Below are 12,776 nucleotides of genomic sequence, written 5' to 3'. Positions count from 1 at the left end.
TCCAAGCAGAGTTGCCAAAAAGGATCCAATTGCCTGGGATCCAGCCAGTAAGAGCATCTGACTATTAAGAGTCACTTGTCTAGTGGCTGTGGATCACTGAGGCCCCTGATCCACATAGGTCAGTGGCGTCTGGTATTTTATTTCCAACAGCATTATCTTTGCAGAGCTGCTTTCCTTACTGACTCTGTGCGCAACATACTGGTGTAAGCAAATAGATCAATATGGAGGTCTTCACCACACTAGAAAGGGGTAGTACAAGCTTCTGATCAGATGTGGAATCGTGGATCTCTGTTACAGGGTAGTGTTTTCACATTGTGCTTCCTGTTTGGCCATTTTTCAGATGCACACACTTGACACCCTGATTGTCTGGGAGAAGGCTTTCCTTTTCCAATATTCCATATATCAGACCCTCACCCTGAATGTGAGAAGAAATGGACTGATCCATTCTTAGGTTCTTCTACTGTTTGAAGTTGTAAAAGTTAATTTATTTGGTCCTGGAACTGTCAGTTCTCTTTGTTCTTGGTAGGAACTGCTGAGGTTCTGTTGAGATCCCAGCGCATTCCTAAGGGCTAATTCAATTTCCCAGGACCAGATTTACAAGAACTTGATAGGCTAAGAACTGATGCCAGGTTCAGAGGCTGCCTTAGGATGTGAGGGTACTATACCCATCAAAAGTTCTATTGATTTCTGAGATTCATGGATCCAAAGAGTTCTTTGCTACATAGTCTCTGTAGGAGAAACAGCGTACGGTGTCACAAGATCCATCCTGATGCTCCAGAAAGGATTGGCTGTTGTCTTCAGAGTCTCTTTATAACCCTTGAAGGCAAAGGCAAAAGAGAGAGACCTTCTTCTGGGAGTTAATAAGTGCATTACCAAAGTTCTGCAGAGAAGTCAGTGCTGTAGGTACTGTTTCCTGTTTTAGATTTCGAGCTTTATGTGAGGGGCTGAGAACCACTCTGATATTCCTAGAATCTTACATCATAAATATGCTGATGGGGCCATATGTCTTATTTCTCTTAGGAGGCAATGTTGTTAGAACATTATTGAGCTCTAGGCTACCTCACCTCAATCACCTTGATCAATCGGTCCTTCAGCCCTCATATAGATTGTGTCGATCACAAAATGTCTTCCATTCTTCTCTTACCCTGGCCTTCCGTCTCCATGCCTTTTCACAATAAAATTCTCATCTCTTTGGAGGTCGGCCGAGTTGTCGTTTCAGGTCCTGTGGCTACCGCTGGCAACAGCTGCAGTCCATCAATTGTCAGTGAGCTATGTGCCCGGTCCATTGCATTTTACTGTACCTACTTTCAACAACGATGTCCTGCACTCTACTCCGTTTGGGCTACCTACCTTCAGTTATAACTAGTTCCTGGTTCTAAACCAGGAAGGAGAATGTTCAGGTCTGCTTCTGGCTCCACTATAGAGTACAGTGTCTAGGATTGGGTAGTGTCTTTGGTAGCCCCCTCTATGGGTACAGGAAACATGCAGGGGCACCCATCCTTACTTTACCAAGCCTATCTAGGAACCAATAGGGCACACAAGTCCAATGGAGCAGTCAGCCCAGTATTTCAGAAGGTCTCAGTAAACATAGCTTTGATTCCTTCCATCTTGGAAAGAACAGTTGCACCTAAGGGATGAGACAACATCATCTATCATCTATACTTAATGGTGCCTAGGGTTTGTTTCCTCATCACAAACTGAATATGGTTTGCCACCTGTCATATAACATGGACAGTAAGACTGTGTGGCAGTGGCAAAATGCTGTCTGGCTATATTAACACCCTGAAGTTTGTTGTATTCATCTCTGGGTTCCAGAGACAGAATTCTTTCTAATTTCCAGAAATATTCCAGGAGGTACTCCCCCTTCTGTGCCATTGTCACATGGCAGCTTATTTACACATACCTCTGACTGGAATCAAAGAAGACCTCTGTCAGTAAAACTGTATCTTACCCCTTGGCCTTTCTGTGGCAGCCAGTGTTCCATTAAATGCCTGGCTATCATGACTGTTCTCCCTGAATGGCTGGGTGTCTGTCTGTGTATCGACTTGAACTTCAGCAAAGTGTCTAAATGGTTCTTCCCTAATAGTTTGTGCAAAGAAGCATACTTTCGGTCCTTATTGGGGCAGTTACGGGTAGTTTTAATACCAGCCTATATCTGAGGCTTCAGCAGGGCTCTTTGTGATTCTGCCACCTTTTCTTTATGCAAGGAAAACCTGAGCCACAACACCTCAGTGCTTTAAAAGCCTTGTTTTGTAAAAGAGGAGAAGATCATGCCCTTCAGGTCCTTTGTCACCTTCCTGCCATCTGCAATAAAAGTGCTAGAGGGTGTAAGGGATTCTTCACCTTGATTTCCATCCACCCCAAGGTTTGTGATCGCAGTGGGAGGTGTAGTTCCATGTAAAGTTACTGGAGCTGAGAGCTATTTCTCTGACTCGTAAGACTTTTCTCCCCTTCGTAAAGTCGAAATCTGTCTGAATTCTGACAGCATTATGGGAATTACACAGACCACTAAAGAGGGGTTCTTGTTCATAAAGTTCGATATCCTCATGGGGTGGTCAGATAGCTCATCTATCAGGGAAAGATGTTGTATCGGCAGACTCTTTGAGAAGAGTTTTCCATTCAACAATACAAGTGTTCTAGCAAGGGCTCCATCTGATAATACCTTGTTTTACAAGTGAGGTAAATGCCAGTTAATCCCTTCTCAACACGGATACCGTGCTTCTGTATGGATCTGATCCAAAGACAAGCAAGTCCTAACATCAATATTATATTCCTTGCTCTCTCTTGCCCTTGAGTCTATTGAATTAAGAGGTTTTTTTAAGTGTTAGTCCATTTGGTACCAAGTTGCTGTTATTAGTCAAGGTTAGAGATTGGCAATTCTGTCATCAATATCATGGGTATGATATTAATCATCAATATCATGGGTATGATATTAATATCCATAAAGTCCTGCTTTCCAAACTACTTTGTCTCTTGTGTGTGAGATAAGGTGGAAATCTACTTGGGTTCCAAGTTTCTCTGGTTGACATCTAGACTCCAGATTACTTGGACTGTTGATTGAGTGTTATGCTGAGGTCTAAAAGACTCTAATGAAAAACAGAAGTTTGACCAGTCAAACCTACTCTATATCTTGAAAGATATCTTTCCATCTGGGCACCTCCTGAGGGGGTGGATCTGATAAGGTCTTCCTTAGCTGTTGGTTTAGATTGTTTTAATGAAGATGACTAATGCTGCAGCTATATGTGTTTTTAGCAAAAATGTCCCACATTAAGACTTGTTTTGGAAGAGCTAGATCGGTTGCTTCTATTCGCTGTTGGCATCCAGAACTGATACTTGTTTGGCAGTTCTGCTCTCTGTGTTCACCTAGAATTCCTCACCTGACCTTCCTGGGGATTGTACTGCTTGCGAAACTCCTGCAAATAGGATTATGCAGAGGCCATTTGAAGAAGAAATGAAGGTTATTCAGTGGAACCACAGTTCTTTGAGATGAGCCTCTGCATATTCACACTCCCCACTCACCTTTCCACTTCTTTGGAGTCCAGATTAGGAATTCCTGAATTAGCAGAAGGAACTGAGGGGTGGTTGGGGCCACTCCCTCTTTCATGCCCTTGGACTCCTTCAGGATAGGAGGGACGAGTAGCCTCAATGGACACTGCTTTCCTGAAGGTTTCAGAAGCTTGCAGCACAGGTAACTTGATCTCACAAGTGTGAATATGCACTGGCTCCTCTCGAAGAACCTTGATTACAGGTAAGTAACCTTCATTTCATACTTTGCCATAGTATTGTTTATATATCAGTGAACACTTAAGAAACAGTTGGTCCCCTAGGGCTTTAGAGTGAAGGCATATAATTGTCAATGTCTTCATTTGTTTTTTCTTATCAGTAAACCTGATAGATTATAGACCATTTAGTTTGTAACTAATTACAGAGCACATGGGCAATCAATACATTTTTTTTCTGTGTCTTTTACCACCTGGCAAATCACTAAAGTCTGACATTTTCTAACTTTTTACTTATGACTTTAATTAAAATTTTAAAATCACCTCTGATGGATTTAGTCACTAGGAGATATTACCATTATTGCTTATATAAAGCAGACCAGCCTTCAGGTGGAATTGCATGATGTCACTATCAAAATATGTAGATAAGCAAACTGTATCTAAGATGTGCAGCACGAGAGTACTTAGCTTTTAGTATGAAGGTGTAGATTTAATGTAAAAAATAAAATAACACTTTGTTTAAAAAAAAAAAAAGCTTGCTCTGTTCCCTGTGTGTAACCGTATCTGTTTACTTTACTAAACATGTATTTTTGTCTCTCTTGTTTTTTACTCCGTTTTGCACTGCAGCACCACTATGGAAGAGTGAGCTGGATTCTCTTACAGCTCATGCACCATCAAAAGAGCTGTTAGCTATATTTCAGTTTCAGGGTGAAATTTTGATTTCATTAAAGACAGTGGGCTTGCACAGGGGTTACTGAAAATAGAATTTGGCTTGCTGAATCCTTATTACTAGAGCCGATATGCAAACAGGAAAAGAGCTCAGCTTCTCAGATCCCAAGTTGATGGTAAAACCAATAATACCACTTTTTACAAAGTCAGTTTTCAGAGTAGTCACGTTCTAACTATAGTTTTCACATTTACTCCATCTTAGTTTTTAATGGATGTGTGTTAGAACATAAGAATGGCCATACTGGGTCAGACCAAAGGTCCATCCAGCCCAGTATCCTGTCTACTGACTGTGGCCAATGCCAGGTGCCCCAGAGGGAGTGAACCTAACAGGTAATGATGAAGTGATCTCACTCCTACCATCCATCTCCACCCTCTGACAAACAGAGGCTAGGGACACCATTCCTTACCCATCCTGGCTAATAGCCGTTAATGGACTTAACCTCCATGAATTTATCCAGTTCTCTTTTAAACCCAGTTATAGTCCTAGCCTTCATAGCATCCTCAGGCACGGAGTTCCACAGGTTGACTGCGTGCTGAGTGAAGAACTTCCTTTTATTTGTTTTAAACCTGCTGTCCATTAATTTCATTTGGTGGCCCCTAGTTCTTATACTATGGGAACAAGTAAATAACTCTTCCTTATTCACTTTCTCCACACCACTCATGATTTTATATACCTCTATCATATCCCCCTTTAGTCTCCTCTTTTCCAAGCTGAAAAGTCCTAGCCTCTTTAATCTCTCCTCATATGGGACCTGTTCCAAACCCCTAATAATTTTAGATGCCCTTTTCTGAACCTTTTCTAATGCTAATATATCTTTTTTGAGATGAGGGGACCACATCTGTATGCGGTATTCAAGATGTGGGCATACCATGGATTTATATAAGGGCAATAAGACATTCTCCGTCTTATTTTCTATCCCTTTTTTAATGACTCTTAACATCCTGTTTGCATTTCTGTCTGCTGCTGCACACTATGTGGACGTCTTCAGAGAACTATCCATGATGACTCTGAGATCTTTCTCCTGATTAGTTATAGCTAAATTAGCCCCCATTACATTGTACGTATAGTTGGGGTTATCTTTTGCAATGTGCATTACTTTACATTTATCCACATGAAATTTCATTTGCCATTTTGTTGCCCAATCACTTAGTTTTGTGAGTTTTATAGAAAGGGCTACTGACTGAGGGCAACATTTTTGTGTGTATTTAATTGACTCTGGATAAAATTTTCAAAAGTGCCTAAGTGACTTTCGGTGAGACTTAGGCTGCTATATCATTCAGGTGCTTTTGAAAATTTCTCTCTAAATCATTTAATTTTTCCAGGAATTATTCTAACTCACCTACTTAATCAAGAAAGCTGATACTTTGCAGATGTTTGAAGTTAATACTAATGTTAAGAATTTTTGGTCTAATTCCCAATTAATATTTTTGTTGAAGTATTATAATCAATAAAAAGATTTTCAGGATAGATTTCTCTCTATTTTAGGTAGCATGCTGGCTGCTGGACCCTGGCTCTAAAGAGCGTACCCTTCACAACATGGTAACCAACTTTCTCCCTCACGAACTGCCCTTACTTGAAGGGGTGGGAACTGGCCAAGGAGTTCAGAGCCTGGGACTTAGTGCTAATGCTGATTACTCTGGCCGGTACCGAGCAGCCGTAGAATCTGTGCTCATCTTCAACACCATGAACCAACTCAATGCCCTGTTGCAGAAGGAAAATCTAACAGGTAAAGAGGACCTGGAGGTAATCCCATGAACAAACTGATTTGTTGAGACCTTTTCAGTATGTATACGTATGGGTGCATGAAACTGTTCTGAGTCCCTAGTATATGGGCCTGCAGGCTCATTGGCTTTGCACTGAAATTTGCGTTGGGGAGTTGTCTAACTTGGCAGCACAATGTTAATAATTCTCCAGTTAAAGTAAAAGAAGGGCATATGTGTATATATATTGTAAGTAGATCTTGTTGTTACTGAGCCCTGTAGCCAGTTTCCTTTTAATTGTGGCACGTTATACATGTGAATGGTCTTAGTATTTCTATAATACCCATCACCATAGTACAGTAAAAGCATTGTTATCCGGCATGTTGGGGGAATGGAGGGTGCTGGTAAGTCAAAAATTCCTGTTAACTAAGAGGGTGCGGGAGGGGGATCAGGGCAGGGAGTTGAGGTGCGGGAGGGGTTTTGAGATGGCAGATCTGGGCAGTGCTCACCTTGGGTGGCTTCTCGCAAGAGGCGACAGGTCCCTGCTGCTCCTAGGTGGAGGCGCGGCCAGGCGGCTCTGCCTCTGCCGCAGGCGCCGCCCCTGCAGCTCCCATTGGCCTTGGTTCCTGGCCAATGGGAGCTGCGGAGCCAGCCCTTTGGGTGGGGTGAGGGCAGCGCACAGTGCCCCCATGGCTGTTTCTCCACCTAGGAACCGTGGGGACATATCACTGCTTCTAGGAAGCCACACGGTGCCAGGTAGAGAGCCTGCCGGCCCTGCACCAACTGGACTTTCGATGAATATCAGAAATGCCGGTTTATAGAGCTCTCCAACTGGTAAAGTGTCAGATAACACAGCTTTTACTGTATCTAATATAAGGAAAATAATTGGGGTTTGAAATCTTTGTTCTGAGAAATAAACATGTTTTATGTCAAGGAGCATAGGAAGTTCTGTGTTTGGGTTTTATTTTATTTTATTTTTCTGGAAAGTGTAGTGTTCCTTAATACAAGGCTCTATAACATTCCCTGATATAAGGCTCTCCATCTTCCAATTTCATTGCACTCCATCACAAACATCTTCTTATAATATGCTGCATATTTGGTCCTCAAGAATGGTCATAAATATTGTTGAGACAAGGTGGGTGAGTTGCTTTATCTTTTATTGGATCAAATTTTGTTGGTGAGAGAGACAAGCTTTTGAGCTTACACAAAGCTCTTTTTAGGTAGACCTTCAGCCAGACCTGAAGAAGAGCTCTATGTGCACTCAAAGTTTGTCTTGCTCACCAACAGAAGTTGGTCCAGTAGAATATATTATCTCACCCACCTTAGCTTTCTCATATCCTGGGGCCAACGCAGCTACAACAACATTGCATACATAAATATTGTTGTCATCCTGGGATTAGAAATTTACAATGAGCATGAGCAGCCATTGTATTCTGGGTTTATAAATCTAGTTGATTTGGTATTTGCCAAATCCAGCTGTAATAGACCTGCCATTGATGTTATAAACTCATTTCTTGGTTTTTCTACTTATTTCAGATGTTTTCCATAAAGTGGAGATGCCCACCCAATACTGCTTGGCCCTGCTGGAACTGAATGGAATAGGTTTTAGCACAACAGAGTGCGAGACCCAAAAACATGTCATGCAAGCTAAACTGAATGAGATTGAGGCCCAGGCTTATCAGATGGCTGGCCACAGCTTCTCTTTGACTAGCCCTGATGACATTGCAGAGGTATTTCAAGGAGTTGAGTAGGGTGATTGCATCTGAGGGCTCTGTCAGATTAACTTCTCTTATATTTGGGTAAAAACCTTGGTGGGTGGGTGTGTGTATGATGATGAGGGAATTGCACTTTAAGGAAAGACAGAAACCAAGTTTAATTCTGATCTAAGTTGGTTTTCCTTTTCAGCCATCATAGGCCCCAGTCCTGCAAGGTGCTGAGCACTTCCTGCATGGTACTCACCTCCCAGTGACTTCAGTGGAAGGTGAGGGTTGGCAGCACTTTGCAGAATCAGATCTTTAATTTGTAAAGATGCTGTCTGCAGCCCATGATGTATGGGGTGTGCCACCTGCCAAATTGCTACTAGAATGTTTTGGGCTAATACTGTGAGACTAGTGGCTTGTCTACATTCTGGCTTCTTGTGTGGGTACTTATTCCACACTAAAATTGCCTTTGCGCAGTTTAAATTAATCCATTTGGTTTAAGGTAAACTGCACAAAGGCACTCTTAATGGAGAATAAGGTTGTCCATGCGGGGAGCTAGTGTGGAATAGCTATTGCACTTTAAAGTATACCTTATTTTGCAGTAGCTTCCCCATGTAGACAAGCCCTAGAGCTACTTCATTACTACATTAATATTGCCTTATTTAAAGAGACGTTGATGTTTGTATGCATGAGCTGTGACATCGCATGGTCTGACTGGTATATGAACTGATTTGTGTTGACCAGTTACTCCTGCCCTCGACATTTCAGGCACAAACAAATGGAAATCTTATTTTAAAAGTTTTGAAACAGGTGCGTTAAGCTTGTCAGAACCTGTGAACTCATTCATACAAACGAATCCTTCCAAAAAGACTCAAGAAAATCAGTTATTGATAAATTTGCATATATATAATACTTTTGATCCAAATGGATGCTTTCTACACATTCTGTGTGTGCTGATTACAGCAATAAATTGCAATTACCTTGCCATTTCCTTTCCACCAGGACTATTTTTAACATTACAAACCTTCAAGAAGTTTCAAACAGCTGCCATCTAAAAAAATGCAACAAAAATATTTCTCTTTCCTGCAAATACGGAATGTACCCACAAAATAATACTGGTCTGAAGCCAGTCCTGAACTAGGGATTAATGTAAGGTCCAATGTTTTGTGACCAATCAGGGCTAAGAAATAAAATTAAACCTCTCTAAAATTATGTTTCTAAGAAATGTAGTATGTACAGAATTATGATGATTTGATGTAAAGCTTTAGCACTCATTTGAGGTGATCCATATAATTCTCTTGTGGCTTCATCACTCATGAGTCATAGTTTAAGGCTAGAAGGTATCATCATATCAACTGGTCTGACCCTCATGTATTTCACAGGCCACCATCACCACCCATCTACCTGTACACTAAACCCAAAAACTGGAATTAGACAAAAATATTACAGCCCTCAGGAGACTCAGCTATCTTGTGTCACAGGCAGAGAACAGGAGGAACTGATGTGCACCAATATCTGAGGTCCCTGCAAGCAGGGAATTGGTTGAGAGATAGCAAGGCGATCCTGGCAAATGACCCACACCCACACTCTACAGAAGAAAGGGGAAATCTCCCAAGGTCATTGCCAGTTTGACCCAGGGGGAAAATTCCTTCCTGACCAACATATGGCAATCAGGTAGAGCCTGAGCACGTGAGCAAGAACCACCCAGCCAAAGATCTGAGAGAAAATTCTCTGTATCACATCAGATCACTGGCCTGGCCCATCCCCTGCCCGTGTCCCATCCCCAAACATGGCCATCTCTGATGCTTCAGAAGGAGACACAAACAAATAAAAACTAAGCCCAGAATACGATCATTCTAATTTCATGCCAGTAAAACCTTTATGTTATACAAATGTGTGTGAAAATTACTTCCGCTCATGCCTGCCAGCTCCAGAATGAAACACAGCAGCTGTTAAATAGTGCAAAATATTACACAACAATTTAGGACAAGAAATAAAGAATTGTGTAGTATTAGGATTACTATTTATTATTCTGTTACCATAGTGCCCGTGTATCTAATGAAAAATAAATACTTCATCATGGCTAGTTTTTTAACTGATGGAAATTGGTAGAAAAACTCCAATATCCAAACTATTTGAAGCTATTCTGTGATGGTAGTTGCCACCATTTCCTTCAGTGCATTTTGTTCTGCGGTCTCTTCCTTGCTAACATTTTTTCTTTTCCCCTTCCTCTCTCCCTCCCTCCCACTCCCATGAGGCCTTTCCATCTCATTTGACATCTTCACTTCTATTTTCATTACAGCTGGCCATTAAGAAGCAAGGATACATGTAACATTACTTTATAGCAGTCAATTACCTTATCTAGAAACACAGTTCCCAAACTTTTAGGATTAGAAAATGAGATTTTAGACTACATTTTGTAGTTAATTAAAATAAGGAGGAACAGCTGAGGGTAACACAGTTCTTTAATCAGCTTTTTAATTATCTGGAGCATTAGTGCTGTGCTTTGGTTAGAATATAGGCTATTTTAATGCTCGGAGTCATTTAATGTTTTCTTCTGCGATGAAAATATAGATTCTTACTGAAATGCTGTCCTCTTTTAGGTCTTGTTTTTGGAGCTGAAGTTGCCACCAAATGGAGACGTGAAAATACAAGGGAACAAGAAAACTCTGGGTTACACCAGAAGAGCTACTACTAATGGAAACAGGGTCAGGTTGGGCAAGCAGTTCAGTACGACCAAGGTACAGTTGAAGCATAGTTCTCATCTGAAAAGTGACTATCAAAAGAATTCCTTGTTACTTCACATATCTGCTCCCTGTATGTATGAGAGTCAGATGTGCTGACTCTGACAAAAATAAATTATTCCTACCTTCTGCTTCTGTTAGCACTGGAGAACCTATTCAGCTCTTGGGGTGTGGGCTGGATTCTGTTCTGCCTTCTACATCAACAGAATTTTAACCAAGTGCCACTCTTCTTCCCTCAGTTACAACTGTGCCTTGGGAAGAGACTGAGGTGTAAGCAAGGACATAACTCTAAAACAGTGGATTTGGATGCGTTTAAGTCAGAGCTGAATATGGTGTGCAGCATTTACTGCAAGTCAGAAATTGCACAGATTGAGTTTTAGATCCCAGGTTCAATGTATAGGGCTAACAGTTGGAGAACCTCCCATCAATGAGTCAGTTGTCTGCCTTATTGAAAGGTGCTCAGATACAATGGTAATAAATACAGTATACATACCAATGTAGATACATAAAAAATATTTTTTAAGTGTAAATGGAGGAGATTTGCTTTTGGGGGTCATATACTAGTTCCTGTATGGCAGAACATGGCTGATGAATTTTCCCTGTGACCATTCCTGTGTTCTGTGCTTCACAGAATTTGCTTTCAGAAGCAGAAACTTGTTGCGGTCTTGAAATTGAATATATTGGTAGCACGTATAAGATCTAAGACCAACAACAGGACTGTCAGTTGTTAACTATTGTGGAACACAGTGCTCATCCTGATTGCCTGGAGCTAATTACTGCTTTTGTTGGACAAAACATATTAGCAGATTTATGTGTTCATTATTTTCAAGACTCATTAACTTGTGGTGTTCTCCCAATATCCCTTTGCTCCAATGTGATAAGTGTGTTGACAAGCAAATACTGATCCCAGGAAACCTTCCAGCAGTGAGGAGATGAGGATGTTAGTAGATTTTGCTTGATGCTCAGCACAGGTGCGGCACAGCAGAGGCAACACAAAGGGGTGAAGTGCAGAAATTAAGTGAGAATACACAACAGGGGTTGACTAACTTTTATGGTGCTGAGTGCTTTACTGAACTACTAGGAGCTCAGGGGCTGTACTCAGATTGCATATGAATGTGCATTATTATATGCCACCTTTTTTGCTTTTGGTTGTACCTTCCTTGATCCATAAGTAGAAATTGCTGTTTGACTTCAACTGCAAGGTTTTAATTGCTAGTGGTCCACTTTGTCCTGGGACGAGTGTGGTCAAGGTCCTTGCTTGGGCACTCCTAATGTATAGATAGAAAAGGAACAATGGTGTAAGAACAGGAAGGAGGAGAGTTCATGATGTGAGAGAGGAGACAATCCAGGGATGGTGCAAGCGATAATTTCATGTGACTTATTTGATGAAGCAGACTCTACAAATTTTATTTAGGACTCAAGACACAAGTTAATTCTAATAATTGTTTCTCTGGCTACATGTTATTACAGCAGCTACATGTCATAGCATTCTTGCTGCCCATACAACAAATGTAAGCAGAGCTAATGTTCACATAATATTGAGATGTGACTAGAAAAATTAAAGACTACTGTAAGTATATCACTCCCTGTAGATTAGGATTTATCTTTTCTGCAGAACTGAAGAAACTCTTTTTGTAGAACTTATAAGACAGCTAATAATATATCTGTTCTGCTGTTACCTTTGTAGGATGTTTTGGAAAAATTAAAGGCCTTACACCCATTACCGGGCCTGATTCTAGAATGGAGGAGGATCACCAATGCAATGATCAAAGTGGTGTTTCCACTGCAGAGGGAGAAACGTTTGAATCCTGCACTGGGGATGGAGAGGATCTATCCTATATCTCAGACTCACACTGCTACAGGTAATAAGATGTATATGAAATATTTTCTGATCACAGACTGTGGCAACCTCTGTGGGTGAAGAGGAATTCAGTACGTTCAATATCTAACTTTCCAACCAAACTAATGACAACTGTTTTAAATACAGAAGAGTGCTAATTTGTATTAAGATTAGAGCCTTTAAAATCCTGTGTAGCTTTGCACTCTTCCAGCAATATTACTAGAATGTTGTGAGTGTGTGAACATATAAGTTTCGGGTGTATCCCCACAGATAGTTACAGCATTTGGTTGGGTCTTCAGTGTTTAAAACATTTCTGGGGCACCTTCCATATGGGGATCTCAAG

At 41.1% G+C, this 12,776-nt stretch overlaps 1 protein-coding gene across 1 annotated transcript in view; it reads left to right on the top strand.

The window, feature by feature from the left end:
* Window positions 1–12,776, top strand: part of POLQ (DNA polymerase theta) — a 133,109-nt gene that overhangs the window by 94,667 nt on the left and 25,666 nt on the right. Inside the window, exons 19-22 of the mRNA XM_074974884.1 lie at window positions 5,935–6,175; window positions 7,686–7,879; window positions 10,453–10,590; window positions 12,281–12,455. Coding sequence (XP_074830985.1) covers window positions 5,935–6,175; window positions 7,686–7,879; window positions 10,453–10,590; window positions 12,281–12,455 — 748 coding nt within the window. The remainder of the gene's footprint in view (window positions 1–5,934; window positions 6,176–7,685; window positions 7,880–10,452; window positions 10,591–12,280; window positions 12,456–12,776) is intronic.

Source organism: Natator depressus, chromosome 1, assembly GCF_965152275.1.
Source record: "Natator depressus isolate rNatDep1 chromosome 1, rNatDep2.hap1, whole genome shotgun sequence".
Classification (NCBI taxonomy): domain Eukaryota; kingdom Metazoa; phylum Chordata; order Testudines; family Cheloniidae; genus Natator; species Natator depressus.
Note: the sequence above shows the minus strand (reverse complement) of the source record. Positions and strands in the feature narration are given on the sequence as shown.